This window comes from Gnatocerus cornutus, chromosome 3 (assembly GCF_029298725.1).
Source record: "Gnatocerus cornutus isolate USDA-ARS CGAHR chromosome 3, icGnaCorn1.1, whole genome shotgun sequence".
NCBI classification, from domain to species: Eukaryota; Metazoa; Arthropoda; class Insecta; order Coleoptera; family Tenebrionidae; genus Gnatocerus; species Gnatocerus cornutus.
In genome coordinates, this window is record NC_142235.1 from 20,047,623 (window position 1) to 20,070,879 (window position 23,257).

General features: G+C 36.2%; 1 protein-coding gene across 1 annotated transcript; it reads right to left on the reverse strand.

Moving 5' to 3' along the window:
- Nucleotides 1-23,013, reverse strand: LOC148177901 (uncharacterized). The gene is made up of 6 exons (XM_088033004.1): nucleotides 22,921-23,013; nucleotides 6,692-6,778; nucleotides 4,832-5,013; nucleotides 4,554-4,785; nucleotides 1,439-4,508; nucleotides 1-1,391 (listed from the first exon to the last, which is right to left on the reverse strand). Exons 2-6 carry the CDS (start codon nucleotides 6,770-6,772, stop codon nucleotides 616-618), a joined length of 4,341 nt encoding a protein of 1,446 aa, XP_087889130.1. The 5' UTR covers nucleotides 6,773-6,778; nucleotides 22,921-23,013; the 3' UTR covers nucleotides 1-615.
- Between the last annotated feature and the right edge of the window lie 244 nt (nucleotides 23,014-23,257).

Below are 23,257 nucleotides of genomic sequence, written 5' to 3' on the forward strand. Positions count from 1 at the left end.
CTTTTAATAACACAAGTGCTGAAATATACAATACCACACTGAATTCCAATGGAATGTTGGTGTGGTAAAAATCAACAATCACTGTGCTAAGGCACTCTCACATAAAAAATGTATCTACATAGAAAAATTGACTTAGGTGACATATTTTCCTGAAAATACTAAAATTTAGTCAGTGCACTTGGTAACTACATAAATACAACAATATACAAACAAACAAAAATAAACTATATTGCAAAAAAAAACGCAGTCGCACTGAACTGTCCCTTAATAATGCCCTCAAACAAGTATATACAGAAACTAGAATAAATTATCCACTCGCAGATATGATGGAATGTTTATAGAATTTTCAACAGTAACCGTCTAAAAATATATACATCTGAAAAGTCAAGGCAATTTTTGATAATACTGTGAATGAGCTGTAACATCAAAGTGTCCAATAACATCCATTTAAACTTTATTATATCGGTGCTTCGTTGCGACCGAAAACATCCTTAAACTCCACAAACATGAACAATTTCTTAATGTTGAAACACACGTGCTAAGCAACATATATCTTCGTAATATCATAGGAACAAATTATCATCATTGGTGTTAATAACCTCAAAATTGGTCCCGTTAATACAGTTTCCTTTTTTTCGCGAGGAGTTCCACCGCTTGTGACCTCTCCAATTTCACGAACGGTTGTGGCAACCCTGATTTCCGCTTGAATATTAATTTAGGGACACCCTGTGAATCCCGCTGATAAACCGAATAGTTTTCCACCCCTTTGTCGCTCCGACTCGAGTCGGAATCCTCCGAAGTGTCCTCGGCGTACAAATTCCTAAACCGCTTTTTTTTCCTCTTCTCCGGAACTTTCCGGAAATGCATCTTCAAGTCTTTATAGTCCCTCTCCTTCACCTCATACGTCTTCTGCTTTTCCTCCTCCAGCATCTTCCTCTTGATCTCGATAAACTTCTTCACTTCTTCGAGTTCTTCATAGTTCAAAGTACCTTTATTCAAAAACCGGTCGAGCAAAACCGAAAACCTGTCAACCGGTTTCGGTTTACTCATCGGTATTTTAATGTTGAGGGAGTTTAGTTTTGAGTCCACCACGTCTTTGTACACCTGGAGACTGTCGTCTTCAGAGTGGTACGAAAACTGGGAGGAGGAAACCGGAGAGGGCGTGGAGACGCTTTCTATTGGTTTAATGTTGAACTCGTTGACATCAATAATGCACTTGCGATTGGTTGTTGACATGACCTCGTCTTTGGGGGAACCGGGAGAGGGCGTGTCCGCCTCCCAATTGCTCACGGACTTCTTGGGGGAGGATTTAGGCACAGGAGACTCTTTTATTGCTGCTTCGACATCATCTTCAGTTGACGTGACTGTGTCTTCCATGATCTTCGTTTCTTCTGGAAGAAAAAAATAAGAGAGCGGTTAAGGAAATGAAGAAACTCACCGAAATCCGACGACGAAGTCCTCCTCTTCCGACTGTTGTACTCCTGGAGGCTCAACCTCTTCCTGTCGATTTCATCGTTGATTTCTCTGACTTCGGTCTCGAGGTTAAACGTCACTTTCTTCTGCTTCGATTTGGGTTTATCCACTTTCTTCTCCTTCATTGACTTTATCTTGTTGACAGTTTCCTCGAGCTTTGACACACTTTTCTTCTTCGGTTCTTCAATTTTAGGTTTGGGTTCCTTCAGGGGAGGATCACTCAGGTAGAGTTTCTTCGCCGCTTTCGTTGGCATCTTCTCCGGGTCTTTCGTTTCCTCCAACTGTTTCAAAGTTATCATTTCTTCAGCGAGGAGCACCACGTCGGGAGCGTCCGTCTTCACTACTTCTTTAGCTTCTTCAACTTTGGCTGGAGGCGGTGGTGATGGTGGTGGTAGTGTGGTGTCAAAGGGTTCTTCTTTCTTCTCCACCACTTCCATCTCTTCCGGGACTTTCTTAGGCTCTTCCATTGTCTTCTTTGCTTCGTGAATCTTCTCTTCTTTCTGCGACCTCTTCTCTCTTTTCGCCGACTTGACGCTTTCTTCACCTGTCTTCTCCTCAATTTTCTTGTCTTTCTTCGCCACTTTCACAGGCTCCTCAGATTTCGCGGGTTTCTTCTCTTGCTTCTTCTTTGGAGACTCTGGTACGGTCCTCGTTTCCTCACAATCTTCCTTCTTGTCTTCGTCACCACTCTTCACCTTCTTCACTTTTGGACTTCCGTCGTTCTTCCTCGTCTCTTCCTTGTCGTGTTTCCTCCTCGCCGGCTCTTCAATCTTCAATTCAGGCTCCTTCTTCTTCACACTTTCCGTTTTCTTCTTTGGCCGCTCTTCACTGTCTCGTCGCTCGTCGCTTCGCACGCGTTTGATGGTCTTCCTTTTATCTTCACCATCGCGAGATCTTCTCCTGTTTTCTCTTCTTCTTTCGGGTTCCACTTTTGATCTCACTTCTTCGGGTTCTTTCTTCTTTTCTTCACTTTCTTTGGACTTGCGACACTCGCGTTTCCTACCTAATTTGGTTGTGGTTTCTTCATTTTCCCTTTCTTCCTTCGTTGGTTCTTCTAAGATAGTCTTCGTTGGATCTTCCTGGACTATCTTCGTTAGATCTTCCTGGACTATCTTCGTTAGATCTTCCTGGACTATCTTCGTGAGATCTTCCGAGACTATCGTCGTTGGATCTTCCGTCGTTGGATCTTCCACGACTGTCTTCAAGGTTTCTTCATTGGGCGTCTCCTCTTCTTCAATTTCTAGTGCAGCTTCCACAACTGCTTCTTTGGTCACTACTTCAGCTTCCTGCGCGACCGTTTCCGGAGGATTTTCTTCCTCCGGCTCGACTGTTTCTTCAGGTATCTTCACGTCCAACTCAGTGGTTGCTTCAACACTTAAATCCAAGAACACCTCATTGTCAGTGCTTTCTTCACCGATCACAACTTCACTTTGAAACACAGAGTCATCCTCCAATTGTTCTTCTTTTTCTTCACTTGCACTCTCTTCCGTTTCTTTCGGTTCTTCTGCCGCCTCCTTATCTTCACCTTCTTCCACAACAGTTTCTCTGCTTCCCTGGTAGTTCCCATTGACGTCAATGACCAGCGAGTCCGATAATGGTAAAACGCTCAAGATCTTCGTCCCGTTGTGTTGGTTGATGTTGAGCTGCACCCAAGCGCCCCCAATCTCCAAGATGACGCTATCATCTTCAACAGAGATTGCGTTTCTGTACTCGAGTTCTTCGTTTTCTTCAGTTTCTTCGCGTTCTTCGGTGCTTTTCGGGACGAATTGTAAACTGTTTCTGCGGCTCTCTGTGGGGGAGGTGCCGATGTTGTTCATGATGTCGTCAACGGAGAAGATACGCTGGGTTCTTCTTGTGCTAGAGGTGATATTGGTTTCTTCAAGTATATGTGTTATTTCCTCTTCACTTTCTTTAGTTTCTTCAGTTTCTACTGGCGTTTCTTGTTTATCCTCCTTCTTGGCGTCCTCGTCGATCAACGGCATGTCTTTGATAACGGAGACTTCGTTGCTAACGATGACGCTCGTTTCGGACGTTTCTTCATTTTCTTCAGCAGCTTTGGTTTCATCACAGTCTTTTGGGTTATCTTGGTAAGGCACTAAAGTTTCGTCTGTTTTCTCGCCTTCTTCAACCATGCAGTCAGATTTTTCAGGAGCTTCGAGGATCTGAAGATTGACAGTTCTTTCACCGTTATTCTCAGTCGTTTCTTTGATTCTAACAACTGAATTGTCTAAGGCGCCGGTTTTCAGAATGAACTGCCCATTTTCCGTGGGGACCAATGAAACGTTTTCTAGACACTGAGGGAGTTCGGAAGGGTTGATGACAAACACTTGTTGGTTGCTCTCATTGGTCGTTTCGTTGTGGGCGCGGATGTTGTCTTTGAAAATGGGCGTGATTTCGGTAGACGCCGCCTCTTCCTCCGCCCAGTTCTCCAAAAAGTGTCTTATTGCTCCACTGCTCCCTCTGTTATCCGTGGGTTCTGGGGATATTTGATGGGCTCCTATGTACGGGTTGGTACGACACGACTGTTGGTAGTACTCTTGGGGAAGTGACGTTCTTCTGTGTTGGTAGTGCTGAGCGTACTCGGGCGTGTTATACTGGGAGTAATTCGGGGAGACTTTCTGAGGGGAGGTACCATAACTCATCATGTGGAGGTTACGAGGGGAGATACTCCGATCAGAGTGGGGGTTGAGCGTGGGGTATTGAGCTCCGCCCATTCCCATCTGATTGGTCCGAGGGTAGCTACAGGAAGAGGGATAGTTGTACGGTTGGTAGTTATAATTCTGGGGGTAGTACCGTTGATTCTGGTACATCCTACTCTGCTCCATGGAGGGGGGGTAAGTGGAATGTGATTCGCGGATATGATGGTCACTCATAATCGAGCGGGCCATGGAGGGGTTAATCCTTTGGAGTTTCGCCAAGAAGTCGTTCTCAGGAGGAGGGGGAGGGGGCGGGTATTTTCTACACTGAGCAGGCATGTTGTATTTGGGGATTTGCTGGTACTGCTGGTACTGAGATTCTGGCTTGTAGCCGTGGACCTGCAACAAAACTTTATAGTCCGGCTCTGGAATATCATACCGCACCTGAGGTTCCTTGTGGAGGTACTGGTGGTGCACAGAGGCGGCGTCAGGGGGGTAACTCTGCTGCCTCGACAAGTTATCTGGATAATTCTGCTTCATGTGCGGCTGCTGGGTGATATTGCACATCTCCATAAAATTCTTATGGACGTCTTTGTGTTTCTGCAGGTCTACATGTTCGGGGGTTTCCGCGATTTCCGAGTACTTCACTGGAGCTGGGGTTTCTTTATAGGGAGAACTAAAGCGAAAAGTTACTAGAAAAGTCACCAGGGGTGCCAACTCACTTGTAATCGTATTGGTGTTGGTATCTAAGATAGTCATTTGGGCGAGCGGGGTAGTGATTGTGGGGGGGCACTCTAGCTATATGGCTACTTTCTACGGAAGTGTTCAGGTCCGTACTGGAGATTTTGTCATCTTTCTTGCGGAACTGGCGAAGCGAGCTCGTCGTGTTCCCACCGTTAGTGTGCTGGAAATGACAGCTGTCAATTTAATTTCTATCGTAGTTGGCTTTGGGGAAAAAATGTGGAGTTTTGACGTTTGAAAGTTCAAATTTGACAGTTTTTGAACGAGAAATCGACATACCATCCAAATTTTATGTCAAAATTGACAACTGTTGAGTTGTCAATTTCGGTGGTACCAACTTTGTAAATTCCAAACTTTTTCAATCAAGATTCCAACATTAAATAAACAAATAATTGTTAGTGGACACACGCAACCTGAACGGATTTTTCCATGTTAAAATTGAGGTCAAACCAAATTTATAATAAAAACAAAGTTACTAACTTAAAAAAAAAACTAAAAATAGGTCACACGTGTGCCATAATAATTATTGTTTTCTTCTTCAAACATAGGGAACCAATAATACACTAAAACCTGTTGTGTAATTTTAGACAGCTATTGTTGCCAATGGCTACACTGGTTAAATAAACACAATTTATGTAATTATTGCAATTATTTCGATCGTTGGAGCTTTCAAATTTTGACAATTTCCCCAGAATGTGTGCTTTGAAGCTTGAAATAGAACGCTGACGTGGAATGAGGTGAACGGGCGGATTTTAGTTCCGGACGGACAGGTGAGCCAACTGCTCAGACCAAAAGTTTTTACAAAATTTAGGCCTCAACCAACCTTAATCCGCCTCTGTGCTAAAATAAGACAATTATTTTCGTTTTTTTGTAGCTTTGTTTTAACTCCGCCCACTAAACAAAAGACTATTTGAGTTTGTCGAATCAAATAATGGCAGGCCTGGTTTACACAACACATCAGAAATCTGACGGTTTTATATCTCATTTTTCGTACAGAAAATTTACCGACTTACAAATCAGCAGAGACAAGTTAGATGTCAATTTTGACTAATAGATGGCTCCACAAGCAAATGTTAAATGACAAAAACTAATTTCTCCTACAAATTTTTGATAATATGACAAATATGACAGTTGTTGTTTGACATTCCGTGGAAATTTCAGGTGTTTAAAATTTCGTAGTGTGTAACTCGCTTTTCTGAACGACCAATCACAGAGCCGAATTTCAAATTTGACGCCTACAAAAATTCTCTGGATAAAAAATAAGGTTCAGTGTCACAAAGTGTCGATTTGAGCAGAAGAACAAACCTTTGATAACAAAAGTCACTACACAATCCCAAATTTTCTAATAATGTTGTCGAGATACCAACTATTGGTAACGAAAAACCCCAATTCCATAAGCTGCCAAAATTTTATTTTCAAAACTCTAAAAATTGATTTATATATTTATTATTTATGCTTACAGACTTAAAAATACTTGATAAAATACTTGATAAAAGATAAAAAAAAATTGCATCCTTAAAAGTATGCAACCAACAATACATAAAAATCTAAAAAAAAACTCTGAATTAATTTAAATTTGAAGTTTTTAGTTTGAAATTGAAGAACTGTGTTCAATACAAGAGTGAGCCACTTCTAAGACTGAAATTTCTTCTAAAAATTGTGTATTAAAATCCCAAAATCAAGATATGCAACTTACAATACAGCTTACATTAAAACTCACTGTCAAACTCCAAAAATCGCAAAATCCGCACACTTGATGCGTCCTTTCAAGCCCAAGGACGTCACCACACAGTAATTTCGCCAGTTTATGCAACCAACTTGACACTTAAGGCCCCACTTACCGATATATCAGCGTGAGCAAACGGCGGCGATTGGTGGGAGTTGACCGCTCCTTGGCCATATTGAAGTCCAGCATGCTGCATCAGGCACTGAAATTGCAAAAGTGAACGACATTTGTGTCAACAAAACCGCCAAATATTTGTCCAAGTTTTTAGCCAGTTATTAATCACAGAGCCGCCCGCCGCCCCCACTTTAATTGTAATATTATCGATCGCTAATTCACTTATTTGTCCATGTAAATACAACAAATTAATTCGAAACATTTAGGGAAATGAATCGAGCGCTTTTCCCCCGATCGACCAGAAACGTGACGTCATGTTTATTTTGATTTATGTAGGTAAATAAGGTTTCCTACATAACGGTAATTTAAAATAATAGTGTAAGTGAGCTGTGGAATATCTAGTTTTCACTTTTTATCTCCGATATATCGATCTCGAGGCGTCGCGGTGTGAACACTTGTCGACTTTATTATAACACTTGTAACGTAATTTAGTTTAATTAAGATGTCGCAAGTGCAAGGTAACGAGCCGTGAAACGGATAAACTGCAAGTGCAGAGTGGAAAAATGCGGAAAGTCACCAAAAGCTTGTAATGCAATCCAATAGCTGTTACAGATATCGACAGATTGGATTTCTTACATCAAATCGGCTCGTTATCTGTGTTTTCTTTCACGGAATCGAATTCCTGATAAGAATGTTTTGGGGGCGTCGGTGAAAATAAAAGTCCCCAAACTCACAAACAGAACTGTCTTTATTTGCGGTTGCTTGATTTAACGTGTTTGTTGGGATTCTATTTACTGGTTGATTTGGGGTAAAATGATTCTAGAATCTTGAGTAAAAATTCGTAATTTTGGTAATTTTAGTGCTGCAGCTATGAAATTTGGGGAAATTACTCTTTTTGAATGGTTTATTAAGTCTACCAAATTTCAAAATTGTAAAGCAGAAGACTCAAAATTTAGAAATTTTTATTTTTAAGAAGAAGCAAAAATTGCCCACATCTTTAGATAAAATTCGTAGTTTTGGAAATTTTAGTACTACAACTATGAAATTTGGGGAAATTACTCTCTTTGAATAGTTTATTAACTCTACTAAATTGCAAAATTGTAAAGCAAAAGACTCAAATTTAAGAAATTTTTATTTTTAAGAACAAGCAAAAATTGCCCACATCTTTAGATAAAATTCGTAGTTTTGGCAATTTTAGTACTACAACTATGAAATTTGGGGAAGTTACTCTCTTTGAATAGTTTATTAACTCTACCAAATTGCAAAATTGTAAAGCAAAAGATTCAAATTTAAGAAATTTTTATTTTTAAGAACAAGCAAAAATTGCCCACATCTATAGATAAAATTCGTAGTTTTGGTAATTTTAATGCTACAACTATGAAATTTGGGGAAGTTACTCTTTTTGAACAGTTTATTAACTCTACCAAATTGCAAAATTGTAAAGCGAGAGACTCAAATTTTAGAAATTTTTATTTTTAAGAACAAGCAAAAATTTACGACATCTTTGGCTAAAAATCGTAGTTTTGGTAATTTTAGTGCTACAGCTATGAAATTTGGGGAAGTTACTCTTTTTGAATAGTTTATTAACTCTACCAAATTGCAAAATTGTAAAGCGAAAGACTCAAATTTTAGAAATTTTAATTTTCAAGAACAAGCAAAATTTGACAACATCTTTGGCTAAAATTCGTAATTTTGGTAATTTTAGTGCTACAGCTATGAAATTTTGAGAAGTTACTCTTTTTGAATAGTTTATTAACTCAACCAAATTGCAAAATTGTAGAGCAAAAGACTCAAATTTTAGAAATTTTCATTTTTAAGAACAAGCAAAAATTGACGACTTTTTAAGCTAAAATTCGTAATTTTGGTAATTTTAGTGCTACAGCTATGAAATTTTGAGAAGTTACTCTTTTTGAATAGTTTATTAACTCAACCAAATTGCAAAATTGTAAAGCGAAAGACTCAAATTTTAGAAATTTTTATTTTTAAGAACAAGCAAAAATTGACGACATCTTTGGCTAAAATTCGTAATTTTGGTAATTTTAGTGCTACAGCTATGACATTTGAGGAAGTTACTATTTTTTAATAGTTTATTAACTCCACCAAATTGCAAAATTGTAAAGCGAAAGACTCAAATTTTAGAAATTTTTATTTTTAAGAACAAGCAAAAATTGACGACATCTTTGGCTAAAAATCGTAGTTTTGGTAATTTTAGTGCTACAGCTATGAAATTTTGAGAAGTTACTCTTTTTGAATAGTTTATTAACTCAACCAAATTGCAAAATTGTAAAGCGAAAGACTCAAATTTTAGAAATTTTTATTTTTAAGAACAAGCAAAAATTGACCACATCTTTAGATAAAATTCGTAGTTTTGGTAATTTTAATGCTACAACTATGAAATTTGGGGAAGTTACTCTCTTTGAATAGTTTATTAACTCTACCAAATTGCAAAATTGTAAAGCGAAAGACTCAAATTTTAGAAATTTTAATTTTCAAGAACAAGCAAAATTTGACAACATCTTTGGCTAAAATTCGTAATTTTGGTAATTTTAGTGCTACAGCTATGAAATTTGGGGAAGTTACTCTCTTTGAATAGTTTATTAACTCCACCAAATTGCAAAATTGTAAAGCGAAAGACTCAAATTTTAGAAATTTTAATTTTCAAGAACAAGCAAAATTTGACAACATCTTTGGCTAAAATTCGTAATTTTGGTAATTTTAGTGCTACAGCTATGAAATTTGGGGAAGTTACTTTTTTTGAATAGTTTATTAACTCTACCAAATTGCAAAATTGTAAAGCGAAAGACTCAAATTTTAGAAATTTTAATTTTCAAGAACAAGCAAAAATTGACGACATCTTTGGCTAAAATTCGTAATTTTGGTAATTTTAGTGCTACAGCTATGAAATTTGGGGAAGTTACTCTTTTTAGATAGTTTATTAACTCTACCAAATTGCAAAATTGTAAAGCGAAAGACTCAAATTTTAGAAATTTTTATTTTTAAGAACAAGCAAAAATTGACGATTTCTTAAGCTAAAATTCGTAATTTTGGTAATTTTAGTGCTGCAACTATGAAATGTGAGGAAGTTACTCTTTCTAAATAGTTTATTAACTCTACCAAATTGCCAAAGTCTAGACCGAAAGACTCAAATTTTAGAAATTTATTTTTACAAGGACGTCAAAATATGTCTATAAAGCACCAAAATAAAAGAATTTCTGTCTTTTGCGTCATGGCTTACTGCGATCTAATTAATTCATTATTAATCAAAATGTCAATTCCCAATAAAATTAGGTAATTAAAACCTGCCAGCACAATCTAAAAAATGTTAAAGCCTCATCAAAATCTGACCCATTTTATGGTTTCTGGTTTAACAGGTTTCCATACATGCAAAATGACTTAAAAACAACAGTAACGAGCTCAACCTTGATCGATTGGTACTCAATTAACAACTAATTTCATGGAAATTGTCCGGGAAATATGAGAACAGAAAAGTGTTTCCATTTTCGACCTCCTCATCTTCTTATCGCTCTTATCTCTGTTATGTCTGAAGAAAACAAGCCATAAAAGCAATCGTGAGAACTCAGTTCGCTTTCAATTTCACAGAATTTCCCCAGTTTCGTTATCTCCCGGAACGAATTTCCATAAAACGTAAAATGGCACAAAAATAGTTTTATCGCTCGCTAGCGAAGGCCAGTCATAATCATTAAACAAAAAAAAATATATATAAACCTCCATTTTGTTGTACGGAGTCTATTTAATTCGTTTTTAATAACACACCGGATGTTGGAGAAACAGGAAACGATTTCTCTCCAAACTCACCCGATTCGCGACCAATTGAGTTTTCATGGTGGGCATCGGGGAACTAATTACGCGCGTTTTGCTTGTAAATATGAAAAAATCGATAATGTCACGTGTCAAATGTGCGATTATATTTTAATTGGGCGTAAAATGGTATATTGTTAATAGTTTTGATGACGTTTGAAATTTCGAATTTTTCGCTTATCGCACGGGACGTTGACTGGGACTTTGTTTTTAACGTGTTTACAACACTGCAAAATACCAGTTTTTAATTCTGCGACTGGAATGGGATAATTAGTTTTTTCTCCTATGTAAATATCGGCCGCAAAAAAATATTTTTTTTTCTTTTATTTATTAATTATTATGGTTCACCTTGTTCGAGTTTCTTGGAAACTGTTAACAAAGAAAAAATTGAGTTTACAATGTATGTATGGATTTCTAAGAATTATTCTAATTATTCTAGAATTTACTTTTTATTTGTGTTTGTGGCACTTTCTGCACTCTGCCGAAATTGAAGATTCGGTCGATATTTCGCTTATTTATAGAGTAATTCTAAAGTATTGGTACTCATTTTACGCAGAATTTCACGTAGAATCCAAAACAGTAAAATTCGTTGAGATCGGCTCACAAATAACTGAGTTATAAGCGATCAAAGTTTCGGATATTGAATTTTTAGTTGGAAAATGTTCAAACCTCAATTTCTCCGAAACTACGTAAAATTTTGAGAAACGGTTTTCACCATCGTTTTTCTCGGCTCATTTTACTTTAGAAAACGCTCTCAAAAGTCGAAAATTCGATGGTCGATTTTTTGGACAAAAAAATTTTGCGACCTAGTCGATGAAAACTTTTCAATTTTTCGTTTTTTGATTGCCCCTCGTACACTATTTGCCCGATGGATCTGAGATTTGGCCAGTTGATAGATATTGAGCTGCTCTTTCGATCGATATATAATTCAATAATATTAAACCCAGTTTTCGCCCTGAAACAGCGTCTTAAAAATGACCCTAAAATCACCCTCTGAAAATCTATTTCGGTCGATATCTCGTTTATTTGTTTAAAAAAATTGAAGCTATTTGAGCTCATTTAACGCAGAATTTTGCGCTGAACTCAAAAATATCCTTAATTTTCTCGTACGCCAACAAATAACTGAGTTAGAGGCGTTTGTACTTTTGGGTTGTCGCCAGAGGGCCAAAATTTTGGAGGTACGAAAACGATTTTGCTCGATATCTCCGGAATTATGGCAAATATCAAACAACCCTTTTCGGAATCGATTTTCTCGCAATTTTTTACCTTAGAAATCGATCTTGGATATTTTGAATTCAAAATTTCCATTTTTTTATTGTAGAAGTTAGCTACCCTTCAGTCTCCAATTCAGACTCGGTCGCTACTTCGCTTATTTAAAAAGCAATATTAAAGTATTGGTGCTCGTTTTACGCAGAATTTTACGTAGAATCCAAAAAAGTAAGATTCGTTAAGATCGGTCCACAAATAACTGAGTTATGAGCGATCAAAGTTTCGGATATTGAATTTTGAGTTGGAAAATTTTCAAAGCTAAATATCTCCGAAACTTCTTAAGATTTTGAGAAACGGTTTTCGCCATCGTTTTCTCGGGTCATTTTACTTTAAAAAACGCCCTCAAAAATCGAAAACTCGATGGTCGATTTTTTGGGCAAAAAAATTTTGCGACTCAATCGATGAAAAATTTTTAATTTTTCGTTTTTTGATCGCCCCTCGTAAACTATTTGCTCGATCAATCTGAGATTTGGGCAGTTGATAGATCTCGACCTACTCTTTCGATCGATATATAATTCAATAATATTAAACGCAGTTTTCGCCCCGAAACAGCGTCTTGAAAATGACCCTAAAATCACCCTCTGAAAAGATAATTCAGTCGATACCTGGTTTATTTGGTAAAGAAATTTGAGCTACGTGGGCTCATTTAACGCAGAATTTCGCGCTGAATCCAAAAATGTCCTTATTTTTCTCGTATGTCAACAAATAACTGAATTAGAGACGTTTGAAATTTTGGATCGTCGCCAGGGAGCCAAAATTTTGGAAGTGCGAAAACGATTTTGCTCAATATCTCCGGAATTAAGCTAAATATTAAGGAACCCTTTTTGAATTAATTTTTCTCGCAAATTTTTAGTTTAAAAATTGTTCTTAGATTTTCCAAAAGTCGAAAGTCTGAGTTTTTCGAAAAAATCACGACTAAGACTATGCCAAAGTTCTAAGGTCGATATGTCGCTTATTTTTTACGTAAAATTAAGTTATTATAGCTCATTTTACGCAGAATTTCACGCACATTCCAAATCCGTGTTCAAAATTCATATCCGACAACAAATAACCGAGATATGGCCGTTTAAAGTTTCAGATAGTAAATTTTTATTTTTATTTCTAAGAATGCTAATAAGCTTGCTAATCCAATTTCGGAAATCTGGTATTCCGAGCAAATCGAAACTTCCAGAAGAATAAAAAAATCCCCAAAGTGCCAAATTTCGCCGTTCCCACCGCCGCCCCCCTTTCCCCAATTTTCCCAGCCCCCGTCCGCCGTCCGCCGAAACATCTTCAATTAATTAACTACCTTATGATGTAACCTCTGAATAATAAATGTTTCCCTCCCCTCTCATTACCAACCACCCTTTCGATACTAATTAAACATAATATTCCAGACGAAATCGATAGAATCAAACAAGTTTCGCCCCTTTTTCCCATTTTTCCGAAACTTTCCCCGCCGACAGTCAATTTCACGGACATTACATGCATTTTAAAAGGTATTATTATATTTATCGATCGGACGCCGCCCCCACCCACCACCCTTCGTTGCTCAGTCCATTGTTGTAATTTCGACGGTGTTTGTTATTGTTTATATGGGTTTTGTTTAATTGTATTTTTAGCTGTAATTGATTGGGGGTGGCTTGGGGGTGGCATGACACGCCTTTGAGGGGCGGCCGAGCGCCTTTATTTACTCGAAAAACGAGGGAAGTACACGAATAAATTGACACAATTTTTTTAAGTAATTATTATTTGTTTGAGGCGCTCTGCTTAATTACTTATACTTTATGCCACATATTGATTTTTGTCTGTTTTATTATATTAGACAATTATATTAATATCTAATGCTGCTATTATTATTAATATTATTCATAAATAAATAATTTTATTTCATCGACAAATTTTTCCGAAAACTTTTGAGAATCACTGATTTTTTTTGTTCCACTTTCAATGTGACAGATAAGAAATTGATAAAAATGTTATAAAATGGAGTAATAAACAAAGAGTTGCAACTTTTTTTGCTATTATCTTTAAACACAATTTATGCCCATGGATTTAGACTTCTGAGGACTCTAATGACTTTATCTAAACATGCGATTAAAGAAGACACTTCTAAATTGTTTGTTTATTGCTAAACACACTTCCGTTGGAGTTTTATTGCTATAATTTAATGATCTTTTGATATTTATTTTCTAGATAAGATTTTAGATAAATTGTCCCTAGAGTTAAAATGAAATAATTTTATTCTAAATCCCAACAACAAAATCTTCTAGGTCTAATTCTTTCTATGCCATAATTTAATTTAATTTAAATCCAGAGATTCTAAAACTCAAATTTGGCATCCAGGTGTATTTGAACTACTTTCATTTTTAGTTACAATCGGAAAGAAAAATTTCTAATTTTAAGAGGTTTTTTATTTTTTGTTTCTTCAATATTTAGTGTCACAATAAAGTGTTAAAATTTGGCATTTTTATGTATTTGGACTTTCTAATGTCATTTTGAAAACAATCAAACCTCCCAGAGTGCCACAAACAGAAGTAAAAATTTCTGATTTTGACACTTTTTTTGTCTTTTGTTTCTGTAACATTTAGTGCCACAATAAAACCTTCAAATTTGGCATTTTTACGTATTTGGACTTCCTAATGTCATTTTGAAAACAATCAAACCTCCCAGAGTACCACAAACAGAAGTAAAAATTTCGAATTTTGGCACTTTTTTTGTCTTCTGTTTCTTAAACATTTAGTGCCACTACAAAAAGTTCAAATTTGGCATTTTCATGTATTTGGACTTACTAGTGTCATTTTGAAAACAATCGAACCTCCCAGAGTGCCACAAACAGAAGTAAAAATTTCTAATTTTGACACTTTTTTTGTCTTCTGTTTCTGTAACATTTAGTGCCACTACAAAAAGTTCAAATTTGGCATTTTCATGTATTTGGACTTCCTAGTGTCATTTTGAAAACAATCGAACCTCCCAGAGTACCACAAACAGAAGTAAAAATTTCTAATTTTGACACTTTTTTTGTCTTTTGTTTCTGTAACATTTAGTGCCACAATAAAACCTTCAAATTTGGCATTTTTACGTATTTGGACTTCCTAATGTCATTTTGAAAACAATCAAACCTCCCAGAGTACCACAAACAGAAGTAAAAATTTCGAATTTTGGCACTTTTTTTGTCTTCTGTTTCTTAAACATTTAGTGCCACTACAAAAAGTTCAAATTTGGCATTTTCATGTATTTGGACTTACTAGTGTCATTTTGAAAACAATCGAACCTCCCAGAGTGCCACAAACAGAAGTAAAAATTTCTAATTTTGACACTTTTTTTGTCTTCTGTTTCTGTAACATTTAGTGCCACTACAAAAAGTTCAAATTTGGCATTTTCATGTATTTGGACTTCCTAGTGTCATTTTGAAAACAATCGAACCTCCCAGAGTACTACAAACAGAAGTAAAAATTTCTAATTTTGGCACTTTTTTTGTCTTCTGTTTCTGTAACATTTAGTGCCACAATAAAACGTTCAAATTTGGCATTTTCATGTATTTGGACTTCCTAATGTCATTTTGAAAACAATCAAACCTCCCAGAGTACCACAAACAGAAGTAAAAGTTTCTAATTTTGACACTTTTTTTGTCTTCTGTTTCTTCAACATTTAGTGCTACTACAAAAAGTTCAAATTTGGCATTTTCATGTATTTGGACTTCCTAGTGTCATTTTAAAAACAATCGAACCTCCCAGAGTACCACAAACAGAAGTAAAAGTTTCTAATTTTGGCACTTTTTTTGTCTTCTGTTTCTGTAACATTTAGTGCCACAATAAAACGTTCAAATTTGGCATTTTCATGTATTTGGACTTCCTAATGTCATTTTGAAAACAATCAAACCTCCCAGAGTGTCACAAATAGAAGTAAAAATTTCTAATTTTGACACTTTTTTTTGTCTTCTGTTTCTGTAACATTTAGTGCCACTACAAAAAGTTCAAATTTGGCATTTTTATGTATTTGGACTTCCTAATGTCATTTTGAAAACAATCAAACCTCCCAGAGTGTCACAAACAGAAGTAAAAATTTCTAATTTTGGCACTTTTTTTGTCTTCTGTTTCTGTAACATTTAGTGCCACAATAAAACGTTCAAATTTGGCATTTTTATGTATTTGGACTTCCTAATGTCATTTTGAAAACAATCAAACCTCCCAGAGTGTCACAAACAGAAGTAAAAATTTCTAATTTTGACACTTTTTTGTCTTCTGTTTCTTCAACATTTAGTGCCACTACAAAAAGTTCAAATTTGGCATTTTCATGTATTTGGACTTCCTAGTGTCATTTTGAAAACAATCAAACCTCCCAGAGAGCCACAAATGGAAGTAAAAAATTCTAATTTTAAAACATTTTTTGTTTTCTGTTTCTTCAAACGTTCAAATTTGGCATTTCCATGTATTTGGACTTCCTGATGTCATGTTTAAAACAATCAAACCTCACAAAATGCCACAAAATGGAATTAAATTATTAATTTGCTACAATTTCAAACTAAAAATTCTAGAATGCAAAAATTTGGCACGTTTAAGTATTTGGACTTTCTATGATCAATTTCAAAATAATTAAACTTCTAGAAATGCGACAAATAAAAATAATTTTTTAATTTGTTCCTTAGACGTTTTGGTGCCATAATTTAAAAGCTAGAGTGCCAAAATTTGGCATGTTTATGTATTTGGACTTCCTATAGTAATTCGTAAAACAATAAAATTCATCAGAATGCCACAAATGAAAGAAACAGATATTCTAATATTCTGAAATTTGGCATGCTTGAATATTTGGACTTCCTAACATAATTTTTGTGACAATGAACCTTTTAGAGTGCCACAAACGGAAGTAAATGTCCAAAAGTAACATCTTGTTGTTTTTGGACTTCCTATGTATTTTCATTTATTAAAAATTTAGTGCCACAATTTCAAAACCAGTAATTCAAGGCGGCGAAAATTTGGCACGTTCAGGTATTTGGACTTGTTATTTTTATTCTTAAATCAATTAAATTCTGAAATTTGGCATGCTTGAGTATTTGGACTTTCTAACACCATTTTTAAAGCTATCAACTTTCTATAGTGCCACAAATGGAAGTATAAGTTTCTATTGTCATTTATTAAATATTTAGTGCTACAATTTGACCGGTAATTTAAAGCGGCAAAAATTTGGCACGTATTTGGACTTCCTAAGCTAATTTTGAAATTATCAAACTTCTAGAAATGCCACAAACAAAAATAATTTTTAATTTGTTCCTCAGATGTTTTGGTGCCATAATTTGAATGCTAGATTGTCAAAATTTGGCATGTTTATAAATTTAGACTTCCTGCAGTAATTCTTAAAACAATAAAATTCATCAAAATGCCACAAAAGAAAAAAAAAGATATTCTAAAATACTGAAATTTGGCATAATTGAGCATTTGGACTTCCTAACGACATTTTTGAAACGTCCAGAGTGCTAAAAACGAACGTAAATGTTTAAAATTAAAATTTTCCTGTTTTTGGACTTCCTATTGTCATTTATTATACATTTAGTGCCACAAATTCAAAGCCAGTACCAAATTTTAGACGGCAAAATTTGGCATGAATAAGTATTTGGACTTCCTATGGTCAATTGAGTGCCACAAACAAAAATAATTTTCAAATTAAAAACATTTTTGCCTCCTCTGTTCTTTAAAGGTTTTGGTGCCATAATTTTAAGTCCCAAATTTGGCATGTTTATATATTTGGACTTCCAATCTTAAATTCTGCAATATCTGAATGTTCAGAGGCTCAAACCAAAATAAAGATGTCAATTTTAAAATTCTCCACTTTTCGGTGCCATAATTTCGAATACCAAAACCCTGAAATTTGGCACTTTCATGTATCAAAACCAGAGCTCCCAGAAACTTGAAATTTGGCACCGACTTCTTAACCTTAACGTTCATAAAAAACGTCCAAGTTCAGCCAACATGGCAACACCGCTAAAAAATAAAAATAACACCGCCACTAACGTTGGTACTACTGAATATGCATCAAAGCATGAGTAATTCATATTTAAATAACCGTACAAACAGCAAAACAACGTAAAAAGTAGAGCACGAAGTCACAACTTTAGCATTTTTTCCCTCGCTGATATACAGCGTGTCCCTGAAAAATTCCGAGTCTAGAGAAATCCCCGATGACTCGACAACTTTCGGTTTTCAACACTGATTAACCTTTCATTGTATTTCTTAACCTTAAAGTCCGCGTCACACTTCGGAAGTAAAGTTGTATTGAACTTATATCGAAAGAAGAAAAATGGTCATTAGTGGCAAGGTCGGTTCATTTCATCACTTTTTTAGCGATCGATTATACCTGAACGTCGTCAATAATAAATAATAGGAAGAAAAAAAATAATAACTTAAGCTATTAAGGACGAAATAAACTAAAGACGAAACGTCGATAACGAAGAAATTAGACGTAATTAAGGTCGGATTGTGCCCATTTGCTAAGACGACTTAAGTGAATAATTTATGATAGACGATTTTACGAACTTTTCGGATTAACTGTACTATAAATGGCCTTGTGGTATTTGCCCTTTTAATCTTATCTTATCAGCGCTTAAGAGATTACGACTACGCGTTTCGAACGCGACTGAATACAGAAAGGTGAGTACTGTGCTTGGGGGAATTTGTTTTGCATCTTGGAAAAAATCCCCAAGTTTGATCAAGACCTTAGTATCAATAACAACAAAGTTATTTTGTTGGCATTCCTAACAGATAATACGTCACTGGATGATACGAAATAGACACCAACAATTAAAATGCGATAAAAGCGACGTTTCCACCTCATTTACAAATAACGTTTCCTGAAGAAAAACCGAAGATAACGGGAAAAATAGAGTGTTGATTTTCGCAATTGGCAGCATTATGCGTGAAATTAGCAACAATTATCGAGGATGTTATAATGGGAGGTTAAAAATCAAAAATTCGATGGGAAAAGTAAACTTGTTGGAATTCGGTACAGTGAGGTGCAAAATTCCGGTCTTTGCACTGTGAGTAACGACGGTAGAATGTGATACCAACTTTAAACAAATAAAGATATATTTAAATAAACAGTTGGTACCGCCGTAAACGACGGAATAATGGGGCGGTTATTGGTAATTATGCGGATCTTATGTTGGTACTAAGGAAACAATTGGAAAGTGAATTTTGATGGTCCAATGGCTTGAGCGTGTAAACGGGGCTTTAGTGTTATTTGCAACTTTACCTACAGTCGCGGCCACAATATTTTGAATGTCATTTTTTTGACAATATGAAAATTAACTATTAAAGTAATGGTGCTCATTTTACGCAGAATTTCACGTGGAATCCAAAAACGTAAGAGTCGTTGAAATCGGCCCACAAATAACTAAGTTATGTGCGATCAAAGTTTCAAATATTGAATTTTGAATTGTCATATCTCGATATCTCCGAAACTACAAAAGATTTTGAGAAACGGTTTTCACCATCGTTTTTCTCGGGTCATTTTACTTCAGAATTCGTCTTCAAAAGTCGAAAATTCGATGGTCAATTTTTTGGGCAAAAAAAATTTGCGGGTTAATCGATGAAAAATTTTCAATTTTTCGTTTTTTGATCGCCCCTCGTAAACTATTTGCCCTATCAATCTGAGATTTGTCCAGTTGATAGATCTCGAGCTGCTCTTTCAATCGATATATAATTCAATAATATTAAACGTAGTTTTCGCCCCGAAACAGCGTTTTGAAAATGACCCTAAAATCACCCTCTGAAAATCTAATTCGTTCGATATCTCAGTTATTTGTTAAGGAAAGTTGAGCTAGATGGGCTCATTTAACGTAGAATTTTGCGCTGAATCCAAAAATAACCTTATTTTTCTCGTACGTTAACAAATAACTGAGTTACAAGCGTTTAAAATTTTGAATTGTCGCCAAAAGGCCAAATTTTTGGAGGTTCAAAAACGATTTTGCTCGATAAGTCCGGAATTATGGCAAATATCAAACAACCCTTTTCGGAATCGTTTTTTTCGCAATTTTTTACCTTAGGAATCAATCTTAAATATTTTGAAATCAAAATTTTCATTTTTTCAATGTACAAGTAGCTACCTTTCAGTCTCTAATTCAGACTCGCGTTATCTCGCTTGTTTATACAGCCATCTTAACGCATCGGTACTCATTTTACGCAGAATTTCACGCAGAATCCAAAAACGTAAGAATTGTTAAGATCGGTCCACAAATAACTGAGTTATGAATTATCAAAATTTCGAATATTGAATTTTAAGTAGGAAAATTTTCAAAGCTCAATTTTTTCGAAACTACGAAAGATTTTTAGCAACGGTTTTCACCATCGTTTTTCTCAGGTCATTTTACTTTACAATCCGCTCTCAAAAGTCGAAAATTCGATAGTCAATTTTTTGAGCAAAAAAATTTCGCGACTCAATCGATGAAAATTTTTCAATTTTTCGTTTTTTGATCGCCTCTCGTAAACTATTTGCCCGATTGAACTGAGATTTGGCCAGTTGATAGATCTCGAGCTGCTCTTTCAATCGATATATAATTCAATAATATTAAACCCAGTTTTCGCCCCGAAACAGCGTCGTGAAAATGACTCAAAAATCACCCTCTGAAAATCTAATTCGTTCGATATCTCAGTTATTTGTTAACGAAAGTTGAGCTAGATGGCCTCATTTAACGCAGAATTTCGCGCTGAATCCAAAAATATCCTAATTTTTCTTGTACGTCCACAAATAACTGAGTTAGAAGCGTTTAAAATTTCGGATTGTCGCCAGAGGGCCAAAATTTTGGAAGTTCGAAAACAATTTTTCTCGATATCTCCGGAATTAAAGCGAAAATAAAAAAACCCTTTTCGAAATCGTTTTCTCGCGATTTTTTAGCTTAGAAATCGTTTTTAGATTTTCCAAAAGTCAAAAGTCTGAGGTTTACGGAAAATTTCATGACTAAGACTATGCCAAAGTTCTGAGATCGACATCTTGCTTATTTTTTTAGTAAAATTAAGTTATTGTAGCTCATTTTACGCAGAATTTCACGCAGATTCCAAATCTGTGCTCAAAATTCATATCCGGCAACAAATAACCGAGTTATAGCCGTTTAAAGTTTCGGATAGTTGATCTTTATTTTTCTCTCTACGAATGGTACAAGGTGTTTATAAATGTTTCTAGCATCAAGGGTGGCTATGAAAAGTCAAAGAAATTTGCCGTTCATTACAAATGTGGGTTTCGATTTGTCAACTGACATTTGCAGTTAACCTCAAACATGAAGCAAAGTAAATTTTGAGAAATAAACTGTTCCAGTTGTGGTTTAAAACCTGAAAATTGAAAACTTGGGCACAAAACCGTAACTAAAACGTTATTGAAGTAAGTAACATTATAAATAATTTTCAAGATAGTTATATTCACTATGTAAACAAAGCGGCAAAATATTGTACGACAGGAATTCCAAAGCCACGCTTGATGCTAGAAACATTTATAAACACCTTGTATAATTTGTACAGTGAGAGTTTGAATGACAAAAAAGTCACTAAATCTACGCAATAAAAAGTGTACCATACGCGCGAAATTTAAAATAACTAAATAACCCCAGTTTCTGACAACCCTCTCAACCCATTTCGCGTAGGAATTTAGTGTTTTTAGTGTATTTTGTAGCATAATTTGCTGCCAACCTATATGTCAACTGTCGAAATCTCCCAATCTCTCACCGGATACACTATAATAGGAACATCGTGATTTGTAAAATGTGACATTCTGAGCAATATGAAATTTCCAAAAAAACAAAAAATCCCCAAAGTGCCAAATTTCGCAGTTGTCAAATGTGAAATGGCCTTTATTAAAGTACGGTTTACATCGTATATTCAGTTTTTTATGAAGTTACAATACGTAATTCCCCAGTTTCATTTCTAGTTCTTTGACGTTACTTAACATAGTGCTCAGCTTGAAAGCTTAAAAGTCAAAACGAAGAAAAATTCCCAATGACCACAACTCCTTCTTTGACTGATTTAATATTTACCCCAATTTCTACTAACCCACTAAATGTAAACGACCCTTTACGTGTTTCCCAAAACCCGTCCCCTTGAAGAATAGTAATTTTTAGTTGAACTACCCTTTAAGAATGCCGCAAACCTATAAACCACCCCCACAAAGGGGGTTATTAAAAATTTCCCTTGAAAATAATAACGTTACTACTTAGCGTGACGCAAGCATTTACTCCAAAGTCCCGTCGCTCATTAATAACCAATTAGATGCTTCACACGAGATTTGTTACTGTTACGAACCGTATAATTACGTTATGTTACCTAAACAGGGCTTTAATGTAGTTTGCGAAAATGTGTGAAAAAGTCTTTAGTCTAAACTAAAGGGGTGTTCACGGTCATTTTTGTCAGTCGCACGTTGTAATATATTGATAATGGTGGATTTACATTAGAATTAAGTGATTATGCGTCTGCATGTTGTCGTAATGCGGTAATGACATGTTCGTGCAATCCTGCGAATGACGTAACAGTCGGCATTGTAAGCGGACCTTAACTTTGTTCCATTTTTTTCCCAATTAAAGGCGCGTTTAGAGTGTGAGTTGATTGTTAAATAGCGTCCGTCCACGCAAATTAGTGTGACCCGAGCTTAAACTGGATGACACGGTGTTATCACTTATCTAAAGAGCGCGCACACTTTTCCCAAGATAAAACGCGTATTTTCGTCGTTATTAAAGATCCAGAAGGCTACTATCCTTATAAACAAATGATAATTCCAAAGCAAACACGATAATCGGTTAATTTCGGTCAAAAAACTTACATTTTATCATTATCTAGTGCGTCGAGACGTCACCAGCCCTCTTGCCCCCAAAAATCGCGCACACATCAAGTAGTCACCGCACTCGCAGGTAACTAGATCATAATTGACCACGTTGTAAACACAGCAACCGACGTTTCGGCCAATGGGGTGGCCGCGTGCCAAACAATCGAAATTCGATCGGAAACGGCGGGAGTTTTTCGAAATGCGTTCGAAACCACCTCACACGTTGCCGATTTTTTCCTCCCCCGACATCGATCGCGGGCGGCGAGACGCAAGGGCGGCGGGAAGGCGGGTGACGTCGCGGCGCTCACCGGACTTTCCGGGGCGCTTTTCCCGGACCAAAACCCAAACTGGGGGCGCAGGACTTACCTAAAATTGTTTATCACTGATAACACGAACCGCCATTTTGAAGTTTGTGTTTACAACTAGACAAACGCGATCGCAGTGACATTAGGCGACATGCGCGACCGTCAATTGTCGGTGCGAAACAAATGACAATGCGACATGAACACGAGCTCGTGGACGGCGGAAGGACGCGCGCCTACTAGATTATGTAGTTGAATAGGCCGCGTGGGGCGAGGGGCCGGGGCCCCCACCACTGGCGCGGCGCCCGGCAGCCCCAAAACAAACGCCGAAGGGCACGAAGGAGGCAACGAGGGTTTTCGGACTAAAACACAAAAAAAATCACCGATAAAAGGCTGCCGAC

Excerpts from the sequence above, each read along its gene's own strand:
- LOC148177901 (XM_088033004.1), bottom strand. The coding sequence starts at position 6,772 with ATGCAGCATGCTGGACTTCAATATGGCCAAGGAGCGGTCAACTCCCAC. Across the intron at positions 4,786-4,831 it reads CAACACCAATACGATTACAA|TTCTCCCTATAAAGAAACCC; the intron begins GTGAGTTGGCAC and ends TTTTCGCTTTAG. Across the intron at positions 1,392-1,438 it reads GACTTCGTCGTCGGATTTCG|AAGAAACGAAGATCATGGAA; the intron begins GTGAGTTTCTTC and ends TTTTTCTTCCAG.